This window comes from Doryrhamphus excisus, linkage group LG4 (assembly GCF_037039965.1).
Source record: "Doryrhamphus excisus strain RoL-2023G ecotype Guam linkage group LG4, RoL_Dexc_Guam_v1.1, whole genome shotgun sequence".
Classification (NCBI taxonomy): Eukaryota; Metazoa; Chordata; class Actinopteri; order Syngnathiformes; family Syngnathidae; genus Doryrhamphus; species Doryrhamphus excisus.
The window spans coordinates 12025891-12044969 of NC_136360.1; the positions used below are offsets into that span (position 1 = coordinate 12025891).

At 45.8% G+C, this 19079-nt stretch overlaps 1 protein-coding gene across 8 annotated transcripts in view; it reads right to left on the bottom strand.

Moving 5' to 3' along the window:
• Positions 1-19079, bottom strand: part of szt2 (SZT2 subunit of KICSTOR complex) — a 37122-nt gene that overhangs the window by 3653 nt on the left and 14390 nt on the right. For 2 of the 8 annotated variants that reach the window (XM_078790177.1, XM_078790173.1), the window contains 33 exons: positions 18694-18909; positions 18382-18574; positions 17912-17986; positions 17565-17703; positions 17291-17426; positions 17021-17141; positions 16783-16935; positions 16490-16592; positions 15739-15853; positions 14987-15074; positions 14789-14907; positions 14527-14691; positions 14121-14205; positions 13808-13978; positions 12018-12203; positions 11756-11943; positions 11516-11676; positions 11335-11432; positions 11130-11262; positions 10841-10971; positions 9704-9757; positions 9437-9558; positions 9187-9372; positions 6396-6651; positions 6220-6299; positions 6003-6128; positions 5736-5938; positions 5283-5379; positions 3569-3649; positions 3235-3309; positions 1984-2049; positions 355-568; positions 66-243 (listed from right to left, as the gene is read on the bottom strand). In XM_078790177.1, the coding sequence (XP_078646303.1) occupies positions 66-243; positions 355-568; positions 1984-2049; positions 3235-3309; positions 3569-3649; positions 5283-5379; positions 5736-5938; positions 6003-6128; positions 6220-6299; positions 6396-6651; positions 9187-9372; positions 9437-9558; positions 9704-9757; positions 10841-10971; positions 11130-11262; positions 11335-11432; positions 11516-11676; positions 11756-11943; positions 12018-12203; positions 13808-13978; positions 14121-14205; positions 14527-14691; positions 14789-14907; positions 14987-15074; positions 15739-15853; positions 16490-16592; positions 16783-16935; positions 17021-17141; positions 17291-17426; positions 17565-17703; positions 17912-17986; positions 18382-18574; positions 18694-18909 (4514 nt within the window). Of the gene's footprint in view, positions 1-65; positions 244-354; positions 569-594; positions 1037-1983; positions 2050-3234; positions 3310-3568; positions 3650-5282; positions 5380-5735; positions 5939-6002; positions 6129-6219; positions 6300-6395; positions 6652-9186; positions 9373-9436; positions 9559-9703; positions 9758-10840; positions 10972-11129; positions 11263-11334; positions 11433-11515; positions 11680-11755; positions 11944-12017; positions 12204-13807; positions 13979-14120; positions 14206-14526; positions 14692-14788; positions 14908-14986; positions 15075-15738; positions 15854-16489; positions 16593-16782; positions 16936-17020; positions 17142-17290; positions 17427-17564; positions 17704-17911; positions 17987-18381; positions 18575-18693; positions 18910-19079 lie in introns of those variants that run through there. The other 6 variants (XM_078790174.1, XM_058074099.2, XM_058074103.2 and 3 more) reach the window with 5 other exon arrangements.

Below are 19079 nucleotides of genomic sequence, written 5' to 3' on the forward strand. Positions count from 1 at the left end.
GGGAAAAAATTAAAAGTCAGATGAGGCCTCTACATTGAGGTCTTTTGCTCCTGAGGACGTTCTACCTGTTCCACAGCGCCACCAGTGCGTACTCGTGCAGGTCAGGAGTTGCCTTCTTTGCATCGGTGGGGACAGCGGCCTTGGACATGCGTAGGGGCTTCATGCCGTAGGTGCTGGTGTGGTCGGTGATGTAGTTGTACAGCTGGTGGGCAGTTATCATCCCCGTGGAGATGGAGAAGCTTCCTGATGGGCAACACAAGGACAATCAACCTGATGCAGAATGCATCTGAACATCTATGGAATGTTTTCTCATCTAGGAGGAACGACTACAAGGAGTACAGTTTCCACCCAGACCTTGGAAGACATGGTTGCGTCCAAACTTGGGGATGTCGGGATGCTGCAAGATGAAGTCATTGAGGAAGTCTGTGAGCTGGTAGCCCTGGCGCAGAGTCATGTGGGAGCCAACCAGGTACTGGTGCACCATCCGCAGGTGGAAGTCGTAGCTGAAGGAGTGCACGTGCATCAGGTCACGCACCTTGTCACACTCCTCAGTGAAGAGCATGGAGAGCTGAAAGACAGCATCAGCACTCGTTAGAGTCGCCTGAGGACAGCGTGCGTGTGCTCTAACCTGGAGCTGCTCAATGTCATGTACGCACAGCATTCTGGGAAATGATTAGAAGGGAAGCTTGGGGTCATCATCAAATCAATGGAGCGGCTTTGCATATGGTTAGCATTTCTGCCTCACGGTCTGGTGGTTCTGCTCTTCCCATCTTTATCTGGGTTTTGTAGTCCAGAACCACATTGGTGTGAATGTGTCCTGTGACTGACCAATGACCAGACCCGAGTGTAACCCACGTCTCACCCAATGTCAGCTGGGATAGGCTCCAGCTGACCCATCATCTGGTAGAAAATGGAGGGAGGGAAGGAAGGGGACCATTGATAGCCTTCACATTAATGCTGAATCGTATTCAGAGACCAGTGTGTCCTTTGTGGACTTTGCAGTGATCCAATCCAAAAGAATCCAAATGTTTGAGAGCTGCTGGAAGACGAGTGGTGAAAAGATAAGAGCCAAAAATATTCTGACATGGAGGAACAAAAATCTGAATTCTTCCCTTCCTCCCTGCGGTGTTCCAGCAGTCTGGCAGACAAATTAAGTGTGACCTCTGAGCTGGTTATCTACGGCAGCGGGAGGCCGCCGGGATGCTTTAAAGCGGAGGTGTGTCACCTCCCTCTGTGTGTTCATGTGACTATCAAGTTAGCATGGTTACTATTCCATCATCTACAATCCCCCTTGGCTCCCGTTCTGGACAATTAAACTCCCAGTGCGACTTTCACAGGAACAAACTGGAAGGTTCAGTGGAAGGGCTCGTCTCCTGGTGGTGCCACTCAAAATTTGTATTGAAGAGAAATAAACGGAGCTAAGGAGGTGAAATCATGGGAATGGGAAAACAGAAGACAAGACACCCTGACTCTGACCCTTGGGGAACGCCACACATGTTTTTGCATAGTTTGACAAGAATGAAGGAAATCAATCCTAATGTTGATCAATGAGCAGAGTAGCACTATGCTAATGAATGACCCCTTCAAAGTACAAGACAACATAAGGAAGACAGAGGCAGAAATCCTAGCGGGAAAGCTCAGCTACCAAAGACGCAAATACTGCAGCGTGGCAAGACAATCACAAGCGGACAATATCACCAGCAAGCACAGAGACAAACAGGAAATCGCAGAGGAGCCGGACAGTTCAAAGGTCATTGCCATACTCAACCTTTGCGCATGTGATCACTGAAAGTAAGCAGAAAGGACTCATTTCACGACAATGCCAGCCATCCCATAGGAGACAAAAGACAAACGTGTGGAAGAAGGGACGGCAGCAAGGAGAGCGGCGGGGGGGAAGAAGGAAGGGGGGTCTGATGCTTGAATGCAGCAAGAGCACCCTCCCCCCTCTGTCCCCTGTCCAGGAGAATGGCTGGTGGGACGTACCGCACAGTCAGATACTGGGGTGGCGTCTGGGAACGGCTTGCAACGAGGTTTGGTGAGGAGGCTGCCCTGATGGAGAGATGACAGGAAGTGTGTGTGCGTGTGTGTGTGTGGAGGGGGAGGCAGGGAACAGAGACAACACACACAGCGACAACAGGATGGAATGATACACAAATGAATGAAACAAAGTTGGGATGGGCCCGATCCGATCCAGCTTTGGTATCAGGTTCCATACCAGCCTAATTGACCAATCGGCATCCCTTGCTACATTGCAGTTAGAACATCTCCTTCACTTTACTGCAGTTTTTCAAAAATAAATTCATTAATAAATGATCACTGTGCCATGGTTAACTACAGCACCAGACTTGACCACCAACAGACTTGACCTTTACTACATCAGGCACAATCACAACACAGGTTACTGTTGTGTCCATTGCCACCATGTGACAAGATAAAACTCAATTCTGAACCTCCAATGTCACTTCCTGTCCACCACTGATTCTGCTCCCTTAAAAAGTAAACTGCCTTAAATGGCTTACTTTGTCTGATTATATCTACTATTTTGGGTAATACAAATGTAAAGTGACAATATGGGTGTACAGAGAGCTATAACTACGTTAAAAAACGTATTTATATGCAAAACTATCAAAATATTCAATTTATAAAACAGGAACAACCTCACGTCTGGAACCAATTAGTCACGATAAACAAGGGATTACTGCATCTGAAATTGCTGACACCACCTGCGGTGATCTTCAATCCATGAGCCATCTCTGCGCTTTAATGTTCTCAGCAAACATAGCTAGAAAAATATCAGCAAAGCAGCCAACAGACTGACATCAACCATGATGATAATTTGGCGACCCGAAAGTAACATGAAATGTAATTTGAATGATCATGTGATGTCCAACTGTCTGTGAATCCATGAATGCTATATTTGCTAATATTCTTTTGGCACATTAAAGCAAACTGAGCTCAGTTATCGGAATTGTATCAAGATCGGCAGATATCTGAATTCAGGTACTGGGATCGGATCGGAAGTAAAGAACAATGAAAAAACAAACACATCCCCTTCAAAGTTGATCTTTGGACATTTGATTGTGTCAAATGTTACCATCCACAATTTCTTTCCACTTGAAGCCTTCAGCCATCGCATTCAGCCCATTTACATTTGCACTTCCTCCTCCCCTTTATGCAAGCTGTAGCTATCAAAACATAGACTCATGATATGCATTCATGGTGCGGAGGTCCTACCTGGGAGTTGACGGACTGTCCCATGGGAATGCGGGAACACTCCAGTGCGTACTGCTTGACACAGAAGTAGCATCCCTGCCAGAGGGGACATGGACAGTGTGATGTAGAGTTACTGTACGGGGATTAATAACAACAAAGTCTCATTAAAGCTATAAAGCGCTCGATTAAAACACTCTAATTGCCTCATTACCCAACTGGTCCAGCGAATGCCAAGAAAACATGAAAGGACAGCACTTTTTATCCCCTCCACATTGCCACTAAATGCCCCCCCCCCATCCAACTGTTTCTAATATATTGCTTACATTATTTGGTGGCGGGAAGCAGAATGTGTTACCTGAAATGCTAGCTCCATCAACACGATTCCACCTGGTAGTGCCCTCTGGAGGTGATACGCAGTGGTAGCGGACACCGTGGTCTGAAAAACGTAATAAATAGTCATGTGTATAGTTATTCGGGACTTGGAAAATTCTGATCACCTGATCATAAAAAGGCTAGCTCTAGCCATCAAATGATTACACATGACTGGCCAGCAAGGTCTTCTTTAACATGACAACAAGGTTGCCGACAAGGGTGCCGACAAGGGCTATATACACTAAGCTACATACAGTATGACAAAAGCATCCACATCTTGTTGCACAGCAAATTAAGTATCTAATAATATATCTCTGAAATAATTAATTCATTTATATTTTTACAATGGGCAGCACGGCGGTCGAGTGGTTAGCGCGCAGACCTCACAGCTAGGAGAGCAGGGTTCAATTCCACCCTCGGCCATCTCTGTGTGGAGTTTGCATGTTCTCCACGTGCATGCGTGGGTTTTCTCCGGGTACTCCGGTTTCCTCCCACATTCCAAAAAAACATGCTAGGTTAATTGGTGACTCCAAATTGTCCATAGGTATGAATGTGAGTGTGAATGGTTGTTTGTCTATATGTGCCCTGTGATTGGCTGGCGACCCGCCCAGGGTGTACCCCGCCTCTCGCCCAAAGACAGCTGGGATAGGCTCCAGCACCCCCGCGACCCTCGTGAGGAAAAGCGGTAGAAAATGAATAAAGGACAGGAACAACATCAGATTAAAAGCAGTCAGTGAATAGACTCCACCATCCATCTGTATGAGCCTGGAGTTTGTTTTGCAAAGAAAAGATTATACATCGTTGTTTGATAGCATGAATTAATATAAAGTTGTTCACAAACCCAACATACAAATATTCACATTAGCACTCAATAACGTCATCAAATCTTATCTTGTCGCATTCCCACATAGTGTAGTAAAGAAAAAGGGGGAAAATACAGTATAGTAGTCTAGCTGTGCACCATCGGATAAAGTTAAATGGTGGGTTCATGGACTCTTGAACAAAGTAGTACATGTCGCCGCTTGCAACAAAAAACTGTATGCAAAACTACGAGATGTTTCTTTTGTACATTTGAAAATATTTTACTTATTTCAATATGTGCGATTAATAGGATCCAGCATAGCCACGACTCTAGTAAGGATAAGCGGCATAGAAAATGGAGGATGGATGAAAAATATGCGATTATTATCTACATCACCGAGTTGTAAAATCAAATTAAATCGTATAATTTGTACACTGCATCAAATAATTCTGTTTTAAAATATGATCCTGTGTATCTAGATTTGATTTGAATCGTCCAAAGATATTTACATTCTGACTTAACCATTATGGAAATAAATAAATACTGTATTAAATCAATCAAGGTAAAGTAAAAAATATCTTGACACCATATTTCTGTAGTTAGAATACTACGTCCTGGTTCATGGAAAATTACGTAAAATTTTATAGGTACAAGAATAGGGCAATGTTGAAATCCCTATTAAACTAAAAATGTTTAAAAGAAACGATAACACTTTCATCAAGTTCTCGCCAAAAGGACAACCCCTTTCACACCTATTTTGTGCAACACTGAAAATCAAAAAGATAGTAATGTTCTTGTAGCTAAAATGCCGAGGGGTGAGTAGCAGTATATTAAAAAAGAGTGAGACATTTCTGTTGTAGGGCGTGACTCTGCCCTCTCTGAGGTAAACACTCACCTTGGGGCTGTCCTCGCTCTTCTGCTTCACATAAGAAAAAGACATCCTCCCCTCTGATGACATAGAGCTCAGCATGGCAGCGCGAGCCCGGGCGATGCTACAACAGACACAGGAGGGGTGAGAAGGGGGTCAGTCCGGATCCACTTAAAGTCCAAAAAAGACCCGCAGGATCCCTGCCAAGATGCAGAGCAGAGTGAGTCACACATGTCGAGAGCCTAGAAAGTGACAGTGGGCACATTGCTGCATCCACCAGGGGGCAGTGATGCTCAGAGGGGTGAAAGGTCAGAGGAGCACGGGTGAATGACACCAGAGGTTGAAATGGATTAGTCAATCTGGAAAAGTTTCCTACTAAAAGTGACAAATGCTGAGGAGCGAGCATGCTGCTGATTCTGTGTGACAAGAGTGTGCTACAAGACCAGCATAGAATCCTGGAGTTCAAACAGAGGTACAGACCTGCGTGCCGGGGACTGGGGCCGCACCTGGACCAGGATGAAGCCCATGCTCTGCAGGTACTGCACATACTGTTGCAGGAAGGTGCTGGAGATGTCCAGCAGCCACGGCTCCTCCTTCAGTCGACTGGGCAGCATGTCAGCAGAGTCAGTGCTGTAGCTACGATCGCGGCCTGATGCTGTGGAGTCGTTGGACCGATGCCGCTTCTGGCCCACACAGAGCACAAATTAGCATTGATATTCTCAAATTGTCTTCCTGGTGCTTCTCTACCTTCGCTGGCGGTGGCACTGCTTGTTCCTCTTGGATCTGCTTGCGAAAGATGGGGTCAAACAGGAGCGGCGTGGCACAGTAATGGACCAGCCTGGATGACTGCTTCAAAGTCTCAAGGTCGGCCAGCTGAGGAAGACACTTGTGCTCAGTACGGACTGATTGCTCAACCAAGGACACACTTGACTTGAAAAGTGTGATGGGCACAGTGAGAACTCACCGCGATGGGCATGTTGGACTGAGCTGACCTCTGCTGCCATGTGACAAACAGGTTCTCAATCTTCATCTGTTTCTCTAGTTCTGGCAACACAAAGACAACGTGTCAGGAAATGCATATCATCGCAAACCCCATGAAGCATAAAAATAGCATCCGTGTACGCTTATCATTGCTTTAACCTCTTCGCTCGGCCACTTTGATCTCCAAGAGCTGGCCGCCATGTCGGGCCACAGCGTCGCCCTCCATCAAGGGTCGGATAGTGCAGACGTCCCTCAGAGCCTCATCAAACGGCAGCAGCTCGGAGGGGAAGTGGAGAGGAGCTAGACTTCGACCCGAACCAGACAGCCTGCCTTGCTCTTTGCTGTGAAGCGGAGGAACAGGACTCCGCAGCAGCGTGTCCGGCTCCATGGCAGGCCCAAGGAAAGGGTTCGGATCCTGAAGAGGAAGGACACAAGTTAGAAGTTTATATTTGTTGAGGGGACCTTCTGGAGAAATTACAATATGGACAGACTTATTTTGGCCCACAAACAACCTCCAAGGTGGCGATAGGAGCATTCATATCTCCACGCCGAGAAAAGCTGTACACTTGATAGTCACTTTTAATTCCCTGAGCTGGGTCCATGCTGGCTATTGAGAGCAACTTTGGGGCGAGTTTGCTCAGCAGAGCAGCTCAGGGCCGAGATGGCCCAGCATGGCAGGCCTGGCCGCGGCGTGCCCAAAGGCGGGAGGCTCAAACTGTGCGCTGGTGCTCCCTCTGCCTCTCATCACATCCGTGACAGATGAAGGCCGGTTCAGGCAAATTTTATGCTGCTCTGACTCTGCTTCCTGTCCCAGCTCATTAGTGATGCAGCCATGAAGGCCATCGGAGGGAAAGCAAAAGTCAACTTCTTACTATTCTTTTGCTTTGCTTTGCAATTGGCCGTGGGGAAATGGAGGATGATGGGGGGGGGGCACTTAAAGGGCAATTGCTGGAAGATGCTGCTCCAATAAATCTCAACCAGTAACACACAACATGTCAAAAAAGCACCATGTGACCTGCGTGGACTCGAGAGGATGTCTGGGACCAACATGTCTTCCATCATGTTTTCGTAAAAGCAGCCCAGCAGCTTTTATTGTGCTGAGACTTGCCCTGCGTTCGCACACACGTGAGTTTTCATGTGGGGCTCAAGTGGGTCAACAATGTTCTAGTTTACTGGTTTATCTGTGGAAGGTCTGCTGTTCTTGAGGAGTCCTGCCGCAACCTGCATTCCATTGTTTTACTGCATTGTATGGTACAGACAATGACATTCTGTCCGTATGTGTGTGTGTTTTGTGCCCTATTGTGCTTCAGCCACCAGTACTCCAACAAAAGGGTGACTGTAACAGTCAAAGATTCGTGTTTCTTCCCAGTCAACCTCTGTGGATTACCATGACTTGAATTCCAAAGGAAAGTAAACGTCGCTGTAACAAAATCGCTCTCTGGGAGGTGATTAGGCGTACAGGAAGAGGCAAGGCCTGTGGCAGATTTGTTGTCATGTTGACTGCAGAAACACTCTGCAAATATTGATCTCTGTTGCATATTTAATATATAGTAGCTGTGCTGGTTTTGGTAAGCGCTTAGAACAGCAAATGGAGGAAATGGGCCAAAATAAAAGCAGTTCAAGGGGACCTATTATGCCTTTTCCACTGTTGCCTTTTCCACTGTTCTGACCTATAAATATAGTTAGAATGTTGTATTCCTGTGTTAAACGATGCCAAAGTGGTCCGATAATGAGGTCTGAACATTTGAAAGTGAGCCCTGAAAGAAGTTTGGGCTGGCTCAAAATGCTTGGTTTCAGAGGGCGTCGTAAAACTGTACTTTTGTGATGTCACAGAACAGCAGGCTTCCTTGTGTGGGGATGGCTGTAGGCAAGATACGCTCTCTGCCCTCCCCCAAGCTCTCCCAGAGGCTGTGGTGCCCCTAACAAAGTGTGTCCGACAATGAGTGCTCCTCCTCGGGCAGGCAAAGTTGGAGGCAGCGACCACAAGTCTGGCTTCACCTGAGCTTCACCGCACCAGTGGTGCCCACATTTACCACTCTTAAGAGTTCATACATGGTAAGTTAGGGGTCTCCAGCCAGTAGATCATGAGCTGACAGTAGATGCTAAACACTTTTCAATTAGCTATCCAAAGAATGTATTTATTTATTATCAACTCCTATACCCACTATATTAGAAAGTGGGGTTTGCAGTAGTCAGGAAGTACTTTGGGAGTGTGACCAATCAAAGTGGCGTGGGCATGCCCGGAGGCGACCATGGTTGAAATAAATGAAATTAAAACACAACAAAATTTGGCGGGAATCACAATCCAAAGATATAAAGCTCTAGAAAGTTTTCTGTGTGGGTTATTGTGCGTACCTGCTCTATAGGAGTCCACAACTCAAAGTGTCAGAAAATGAGCATATTAGGTCACCTTTAAATCAAAGATGAAATTGATTTAATGTAACAAAATATCAATACAGGGACTCATAACTGCTCTTGTGCTTGTGATGAGTCATCAAAGACTGACAACACATTATGTGCGTAGATATAGATATAGTACACACACACACACACACACACACACATCAAAACTGAAATATATATTTGCTATTGTGCTCTGTAAGCAAGTGGAGCACACCACACATCACACACTGGTCATAGCCAATCACTGTTTTACATGTAAATGTTGAAGTAAGGACGTGTTGGCTACAAAGGTAGCAAGGAAGGGCTTTGACTTCCTTGGGACACAACAGCTGCATGCAGGGGGCCCCAGGACCTGCAGCCTCGTGCCAGAGTAAACCCAGATGCTGGCCTGACAGGCTGCTTCCACCTGAACTAGCAGACACCCCCAACCAGATGGGAGGCTGGTGACGGTTTGAAAGGGCAGCTGTTGAAATACTGTATGCAATATTCCACAGAGCCACATCAAATCCTTCATTTGCAGTTATTATGTAATTTTCTCTGCACCTACCCGCTTGGAGTCCATGTCATGGAGCGGTGTGTCGGAGAAGCAATGGTGATGGAAGAGGCCCATCTTCTGGCTGAGCAGACAGTGGACCACATGGGCCCTCGCGTTCTGCCACTTTACCAGTCGAATCAGCTCACGGTTCAGGGAGGCACCGAGGTCCACAGACCAGTTATAACTGTACAGCGTCACCTGGTGAACAAAGGTGTCAGTTCAAGTGTCCAGAGGCGATATTACGCCGTGCATAACATGTCACCTTTTTGTCCAGGATGTTGATGAAGAGGAACCTCTGCCGGGGAGCTACTGACCCGGCCTGGCCAAAACTCAAGCAGTCGACCTGCTGCTCTGAGGCCTCAAAGCGCTGGAAGCCCTTGTGAGCTGGACACAGGAAGAAGGCCAAGGAAGGTCAACTGAAGCATAACGGACAGCTCGCCAGCACGCAAACCGAAAGAGAGGATGCACTTTCAGCTCCTAATGCAAATCTTTACGGCTGATGAACACTAAAAGTGGAAGTCAAACTCACGTGTGAACCTATTTAGTGAAGGCATGTTTTCCTCCTCAGAACTGTCGTCTGCGGCTGACATGAGATGTACAGACGGCCGACATGGACAGAGAGAGGACATGGCGCAACACAAACTGATGTTAGACGACACAATGTGTTAAGACATGCACATATACAACATAAGTAGTGTGAAAAAGTGTGTTCTCCCTTCCTGATTTCTTATTTTTTTAGCATGTTTGTCACAAATGTAACTGCATTGGGCCACCCTGAGTAGCAACAACTGCAATCAAGTGCTTGTGATAACTTGCAATGGGTCTCTTGTGAAGGGCGCTGTGAAGGAATTTTGGCCGAACTCATCTTTGCAAAATTGTTGTAATTCAGCCACATTGGAGTGAAGCATGAAGCACCTTTTAAGGTCCTGCCACTGCATCTCAATAGGATTAAGGTCTGGACTTCGACTAGGTCATTCCAAGGTCACTTTTTCTTCAGCCATTCACAGGTGTTGGTGTGTTTTGGATCATTGTCACAATGTTGTTGTGGGGTCTTTTTTGACCTCTTGGATGAGTTGTCATTGCTCTGTTGGGTAATTTTGGTTGACCAGCCACTCCTGGTAAGAGTCACAACTTTTCCATGTTTTCACCATTTGTGGATAATGGCTCTTACTGTGGTTAGCTGGCATCCTAAAGCTTTAGAAATGGCTTGATAACCTTTTCCAGACTAATCTCAGTGATGTTTTTTAATGCAAAAAATAAGAACTTAGGAAGAGGAGAAACACTTTTTCACACCACTGTACATATGTAAACACAAACAGCCAACAACAACATGCACATACAAGCCACCATAGCAATGTGCTGCGGTCAATAGTGACATCACGGTCTTCATGTTTTGATCCCTCTTTTCAAATTTTGCCTCTTTTACATGAATTCACACATAATTGTTTATATAATGGTCTTTGATTTCCTAAAAATAGGCATAATGTGTTCCAGAGTCAAAACTAACACTGTGGATAGTAAAAGCAAAGTAAGTACATTTTGTTTCTGAGATCATGCGAATGTATTGTCAAACAAAACATGAAGGCAGGTTCTGTTGAAGTGGTTCCTCACAAAAGGGGCCTAAAACAAAAATGCAGTATTAAGGCAGCAAGGAAAGGTATGTTACCTTGCTCTGTGCTGCAGTGCCACTGGTGAAAGTTTCTCCCAATGAGAATAAAGCTCCTGGAAGCATCAGGACTCAGCCAAGGGTTTTGGACCAAGGTGGAAGGTACAAATGTGTCTCCAGATGCTGGGCAGCTGGAGAAGGGATGGAGACATTCATTTAACATATTCGAAGAGTTGAACACAGGTGTCACTCTTGTTCCCAGACGGACTGTGAATGCTTAAAACAACAATAACAGAATACTGGGATGAATAAGGATGCTTTTGACCTTGGCCCACGTATCCAAGCTCACCTTGTCTTGGCAAAGACCTTGACACTGGTGTCATTGGCCAGAGAGCTGACCAGACTGACCACCTCCGCCAGGATGGACGGCAGCAGGAAGTGAGAGGCGATTTCAGCCGTGCACTGCTGAATGGAGGGGCAGCCTGTTTCCAAGCAGATGTATGCAATTGGTGAACAAACACATCCTGATCAGGTGTAGAAAGAGTTGAGAGTACCAAGTTCAGCCATGAAGGAGATCCAAGGCTGGTAGGTGAGCTGATAGACGGGATGCAGGGCGCCAGCATCGCCCTCCTCCAATTGACACGCCTGCCTCCTGCAACAAGGGCCCTACTGTGAGTCTTCAGGTCAGCGCTGAAGGAGGAACGGTATTATAAAATAACAAAATCCAAAACAAACCTCTGTGCGTGCTCTAGTTCGCTGACTTTCTCTTGGCACCACGGGTGTTTCACACTCTCTGTCTTGTGCCTTCGCCGAGCAACACGTCCCTCCTCTCCTCTTTCTTGTACAATGTCATCAGTCGTTTTTGGGCTTCCCAGCTCAGAGGACTCAGGTTTGCTCTGCTGGGACAAACAAAAACGACCATGCTCACTGACCTGCTGACTGGCTGACTGTGAGCAAAGCCTTTGTGGAACTGACCAGTATGTCCCAGAAGCTGCGGCGTGTGCTCTTTCCGGTGGGGGTGGTGGACTCGGGTGTGCTGGGCCCTGTCATGGTGCCACCTTGTGTTAAGGTGATGGGGGAGGGGCTGCTCTTAAAGACCCGTGACCCACTGCGCTGTCTGGGACTGTCCTTAACATCCTTGATCTCAGCCAGACTCAACAAGCCTGAAGACGGCAACTTTTAGTTAAAGTGAACAAATACTGTCTCATTCAGTCAGTAATAAATAAGAAACACTCACCTTTGACCTCTTCCTTTTGGGCTTTGGTGGCAATACACGGCACGCAGAGAGGATTGGGCAAGACCCTCAGCTCCATGATGACGTCACAGAGGGCATGGCGCAGCGCCCCCTGCAGTTTATCGGCCAGCTGCGAAGGGCTGACGTTGCCTTGCTCCCAGACATCGAAGCGCACCAACAAGTGCGTCTCTGTGCATCGTAAACAAACATTTCAAACGTTTCTAACATGAAAGCTTTGCAGCACTCCCACTGCTAGGATCACTATTCTGGGCGTTGAGAGGGAAGAGCCCACTTCGGAAATGAGAACGTGCTCTTAATATTCCAACTCCAGATAGGAGCTATTAATCACCTCCAACGTCTTGTCATCCCTTTGAGAGGAATCAAGATTATTATGAAGGTGATGTATGAATGGTTTAGCAAGCGGCGAGGCGGCCATCACTCCCCGCCCTCCTCTGCTTTCTGTTTGTGCCGCCTGATAAAAAATAAACAACGCTGCTTATCTGTAGAGCCAAGCTGAGGAATAATATTCCTGCTAGGTGATAAGCACATGTGGAGGTCCCAGCCCACTGATGCTTCCTGCTTGCGGTTGGTCTGTGCCATGTGATTTAGCTGGACCGCCACGGTTTACTAATGTAGACAGAAATGGTCCAGTTTGGATTCAAACATTATTTCTTTATTTTTTACATTAAAAGGGGACCCATTATGCTTTCTAACTTTTCTGACCTATAAATGTAGTTACAATGTTTTATTCTTGTGTTAAACGACAATGCCTTTGCAACTACTTTGGTCATGTCGAAATGTCAGAACAGCAAGAAATAAGTAACCCAATAAGTGTCCTAATAAGTGTCCCAACTGTGTTTATTTTGTGCAAGTCATGGAGCAAAGCGGTTGTCTGTGTAGCATTATAGAGTGTGCATACATTGAGCGAGGCAAATTACAAGCTCACAAATCAATCAGTGGGTCTACCAGAGTATTTTTAAAACACTGGTAATCCAGCAAAAAAGTGAAATGACGGACATTTTAAAAAGATAAATCGCCGTTTATTGTCAACTCATATACCATTTATCAACTCAGAGAAAGTTGGGTTTGGCAGCTATCCGGAAGTCATAATGAGCAACCCTCCTCTGGTGGAATAAATTAGAAAGTTTTCTGTGTGGGTTATTGTGTGTAGCTGCTCTATAGGAGTCCACAACTCGACACAAAGGGCCAAAATAGTCTAGAAATAGAGATTCTCAATTGTCAAGATTCGTGGAAATGGCTGACTATATGTGCCCTGTGATTAGCTGTATCCTGCCTCTCGCAGCTGGGATAGGCTCCAGCTCACTTCTGACCCTGATGAGGACAAGCACTATGGAAGGATACATGGATGGATTTGTAGACCCTCAGTGTGTTTGACAATATCTCTGTATTTCCTGATAGAAGCATGAAGTAGGTATTTAGAAATACTCCATGTAATAAAAGCAAATGTTAATTTATTTCTACGTTTAAAAAGCTCCCATATCTGCTATCTTTGTGTAACACTTTTCCCGAAAGGCTATTTCATGCAACCTTTCCTCCTGTGTGACATTTAGCTCCTGTGAGTTGAGCAGCCTTTGAGCGTCAGACTTTCTCATTAGCAAGTGAATATGTGACTAGGTCACACAAAGAAGAACAAGAGGAAAAACTTCATAGCTATCAAACATTTCATCGCTGCTTTGAGGTCATGTTCACCTTCGAGTCCAAGTCGTGCTGAAACTTTGCTATTCAGGACCTCTTTATCCAATCACACACATGTACAGCTGCATGTGTCTCACCTCGAATCCAGCTGCTCTCCACCTTCACCACACTGGTCAACTGGTCAAACTGGCTGGGATGAAGAGGAACAGAGCTGTTCTCAGATCTCTGTGGGGCGCCACAGTCCTGAGCTGGAACTTGAAGGGGTCGCCCGCTGGCATCAACAAAGGTCAGTGTGATGCAGGCAATACCTGTTGGAATATGAACAATGTAGCTGTTGCAGTAACAAGACATTACTGTTGCAGTAATGTATTTGGAATTATTTCAGGCCCCACTCCAAAGTGAAACAAGGTGAAAATATATGTAGTGTGTGTGTGTGTATGCAGCTATTACCTTTGCCTCCTGTGCCCTGACCCCCAGGCTTGTTGTACAGGTAGATGTCGCCATCAGCTGCTTCAGTGCCCGAATGAAAGCAGTGCTGCAGAATAACAACCATATTTCACAGACCATGTCGCTGATCACTTATTCGCATTGTAAATGATAGTAACAATGAACTAGCTTTATATAGCATCTTTCAAGATAACCAAAGTGCTTCAAATTGAAACCATTAAGTCTGGTGTGTGGGTGCTTACTGAACATAACAGTGTTACTGTATATTTAAAAAGTTTGGGCATCAACGCTTGTTTTTGTGTTATTGGATATGTCACAGGCCAATAAAAAAAAGAGATGCGGGCCACCAATGTCCCTTGGCCAAACTTTGGACACATCGGCTGCAAGTTTAAAAGGTTGCATATGCTACCTTGAAATGGTGCGCCGTGTTGCTGTCCGTGTACTTGGGCACATGCAGGAAGATGAGCAGGTTCTGACGCAGGTAGTGCGCCACAGCGGACACCCAGGGAAGACAGAACTGGGGAAGGCTGAAAGTCATGACCTCTGTGGCGGGAGAGCCCGATGGTTGGATGAACTGAAGACAGAAGACAATGTTTTAACGCTGTGTGTGCAAATGGGAACATTCAACAGGGTTCATAGCCATTACGGAGCCTTCGAGTAAAAGAACTGACCTCCACGTCAGCGGGCGTCAACTTGCAATTCCTGACCAGCATCACAGTGATGAGGTCCAGCGTGGTCTCGTCCAGGCGTTTACGCAGAACCTTCACCAGCTCGTCCGTAATCTCTGGACCTGCGACAACATGCAATTTCCATCGGAACACGTCACTGGTGCACTGGAAAGCATTTGATGACATGATGTTGCTTCTCACCGGCGTTGCCGATGCCATGCACCAGCAGAAGGATGTGCTTGTCCACTTGTCCCACTGGACGAGAACCTTCAAGAGACGACCTGGAACCCTGAGGAGGGGACACGGCAAACATGTGAAGACCGCCATGACGATGCTCGTGTCACTACTTTGTCTGGAACGTCTGAACATGAACTACGCTCACTGGTCACTTCATTCGGGCACAATGTTACAAGATATGATACTAGTAGGGACCTATCATTCCAATGGTTTTATTCTTAAGCTCACACACGAACAAAGTCTGACGGGAGCAAATGATCTATTCAAGAATCAGGAGGAATTGGAGCAGGGTGGTAGCAATAATTTTTTCCCAGCTTTTAGGGGCTTAAAAAAAACAATGTGGCACGTTTAATCCTGACATTAGATAAGCTGCAGAGGAGCGTTGACGTCATCCGACTAAAATGGATCTTTCCTGAGTCTTCAGCAGCACACAACTTCACAAGTTCCGTATTATCAAGTTATTGATAATAACAAGTAAGGTTTTATGAAAAAGGACTGCAACACACTCTTCTACATTCAAGTCAAAGCCAACAAGATTATGTTATGTTTTTGTGTGTGTTTTTTTAGCAAGGTTACACAAAGACACCTGAACCACTTTACACAAAACTTTGTTGTCAAACATGTACAAGATTTTTGGTACTTATCCTGAGGACTTGTACACGGTAGAATACAAGCGCTACATTGATGTCATACAACAAGAGTTTATGATTGCATACCATGAGGTCCTCTGAGAACAGCGGCTCCTGACTCCTTGCTAGGCCGATGCAGCGATTCATGTGGAGGACACCATCGATGTCTGAGTACTTCCCTGCCAGAGACGTCTCATAAAGTCTGGAAAAGAAAGACCAGCAAATGCCACCATTAAGTGTAAACTAACCCTCTGTCATAAACACATTATGATAGGACTGTCTGTGCCAAAATGTGTGAATTTGTTGTACTCTGCACGCAATTCGACCCTTGAATATGCTTGGATGCTTAGCCGCTCTCCATTTTGTACAGTACAGATAAATAAACAGTTTCTGCGCATGAATGTAGTTGTGAAACGCTTATTCACTAGCTGTGATGCTCATTTTGTCCAATCAGAAGTCTGACAAAAATGACCACAACTGACTTGGCTGTGCATTGTAACACATTTGTTGTTTGTTTTTTTAATTGCGTGTGTTACAACATCAGTAAGTCAATAACTTCACGTTCTGTTATTAATTGATTTAAAAACATGATATACAAATTAGGCAAAGTCTCAGAGCACCACAGATAGATCACACCCCTGTGGAAAACATCTGACAAGCATGTTGAACATCTCGTATTGCGGGTTTCTTCACAGTCAAATACACAAACACAGACAACCTTCATTAAATGATGTTTACATTTCCTCTCCACATCATTGCTACATTTATTTCATGCTTTATGCCCAGATGAAACCCTCCTGCCGGTGAAGATGCAGCCCAGAGAGAGGTTTTCACCAACCTGAGGTAGAAGACCGATTTGGTGGTGCGCTCCTGGTAAACAAACATGTTCTTCCTGTTGACCACCCAGAAAGAGATGAGCACAGAGCGCAGTGCCTGGATGGCTGTGATAAGGAGACACAATCAACATGTCAATGTATAATACTTAAATACTTGACCATATTTTCTCAACACATGGTAGATTTGCCTTGAAGGGATGATCAAATATTATCTTTTACATGAAAATTATCTTTGTGAAGGCAAGACTTTTGAAATGATTGAGAAGTTTATTTTTCCACGCCCTTGTACACCCACCTCTGGAAACCCCCATGTTGGCACCCATCTTGAGGCGTGGATGGATGTGGATGATGGTGCTCCACACCACATCGCAGGCAAAATGGCCTGGTATGAACTGCATGGTGGCTGCCAGATAGTCTCTGGCCTGGTAGCTCTCCTCTGTGTGGTAATCTACTGAGCACATAGGAAGTCCTTAGTACACACTATGTTTAGCTTGTGTTTTTAGCCTGGAAATACAGTAGCTAGACAAACTGACCATCTGATGTGTTGCGCTTTTGCCTGTACAGAGATTCGTTCTTCCAGATGTCTTCCTCGCTCTCGGCCACCAACAAGGAGTTGCACATGTGGCTGTCGTGCAAGTCCTGCAGCAGCATGCGCTACAAAATGCGAGCAAAACCCCAAAAATGTCAACCCAATGGCATTACATTCATGAACATTCCAAATTTAGGCAGAAATTATGACTGTTGTGTACCGTGTAAAAATGTGTACTAGCTTAGAAAGTATTTTAGTTTAGTAGTAGTAGTACCTGATTGACTATTCGACAGAGTTCCCCGATCTTCCTCACTACCATCTGATGCAGTTGTAAATATTCGGGCAGCTCCTGCTTGTCCTCTCTGGTCTCCAGCTCCTTGGTGCTTGGCTCCTGTTCTTCGCTGAGACTCCTGCAAGTAAAAAATAAACCTCAATAAATCACATTAAACTTTTACATTTCATAAATAAATGTATATAGTTGAGGACCAGTGATATCGACTGAAGACCTGTTTATTGATGTGAAGGAAGGTTCCTGAGACTTGTCTCACCTAGAATGCGAATAGACCTTGACTCGGTCTTGGTGGATCTTCACGATAAGCCAGAAGTCAGGCATCAGATGCGTCCGACTCTCATGTTCGTCCAGGGTGGGACTCTCGCATTCCGAGTCGCTGCTGCCACCATCGTAACCTTTAAGAAACGTGATATTAACCATTGAACATCGAACAACGCAATGAGAGGAAGCTCCACAAGGTTGACTGCAAGGCCGCATGTCTTCAGTGTTATTGACACAAGCCAGATGATGTTTATGTTTATTCAACATTGTGGCCTTGTTTGGATTTTTTCATTTTTTTTAATTCATGAAAACAGTGAGCTTCCAACGTGACTTCACACTCACCCTGCATGTCGGAATCCAAACTTCCTTGGCTGGAAACGACACTCTGTACTCGACTGGGCCTGGTCTTGCCGCAGTCTGAGAAAGACAATTACACAGTTCTGTCAGGCTCCCGACCTCAGCAGGATGACTGGAATAAATCAACAGCTAGGCCCGAGAGGCGTTCGGGTGGATCATGTGCTCTCACTCTCGCCTGTCTGGAAATGACTGCCTCGCTCCGCTAAAACAAAATGGAAAGCTGGAGTGAGCAGCACAGCATAAGCTCTGTTGTCTGTCTGTTCAGATGGTTAGCTTGCCGGGAATCGACAACTTCAATGTTTTTACAATCGTATGCGTTCATAAATCTGAGGACTTTTAGGATTTTAGGACTTTGTGGGAACATTTTAGGGAAGGTGCAACAATTTAATGTAATATGATAAAGTGATTAACAAATAGCTTTACTAGAAGAGCCATTTGATGTGTGGACCACTTACTGTGAGAGACCGACTGCACCGACTCAGCCAGGCTGACGCTCGAGGGGGTCTTGGGTGGTGAGGTGGGCTCGGGGCAGCGCTCATTCAGGAGTAGGAGGCTACTGGACTGACTCTGTGAGTCGTTGTCAGCGTCAGACTTGGAGGGTCCGTCCTTCTCACCAAGCTCTGTGGTCGAGTCATGTGTGACGTTGGCCTGCAGATGCGACATGTTTGATTATTTGTTATGATAAGTTATTTATTGTTTCAACTGACAACTAACAGCCACATTAAGGCACTAAGCCAAGACAGACAAAACTGTGACATATGTCTGACCCCATCGCCTGTCTCTGTGGTTGCACTCTCCAAGAGGGACTCTTCCTGAGGCAGCCCACTGTTAGAGCCGGTCTGCTGGAGGGGGACGGATGTGCTCTCAGACATCCTCTTGTCGGTGTGGATCCTCTGAGGGTGCAGCCGGCTCAGAGACACGTAGTAGAAGCTGTCCTGTTCACTGTTGAGCACATAGCCTGAGAGTGGCATCCGACGAAACTCCTGCAGGGTTCCACAAGTTACAGGGTGAAGATGTGGGCTTTCTACCTTTACCTATATTTTAAGGTGATGTATCTAAGGTTGATGTATCTAAACCAAAAAAAGAAGAGGAGCTAAACCACAAGTCTCACTAAAATGTGCATGTCAGCAATAAGAGCTCCTTTTAAATTGTG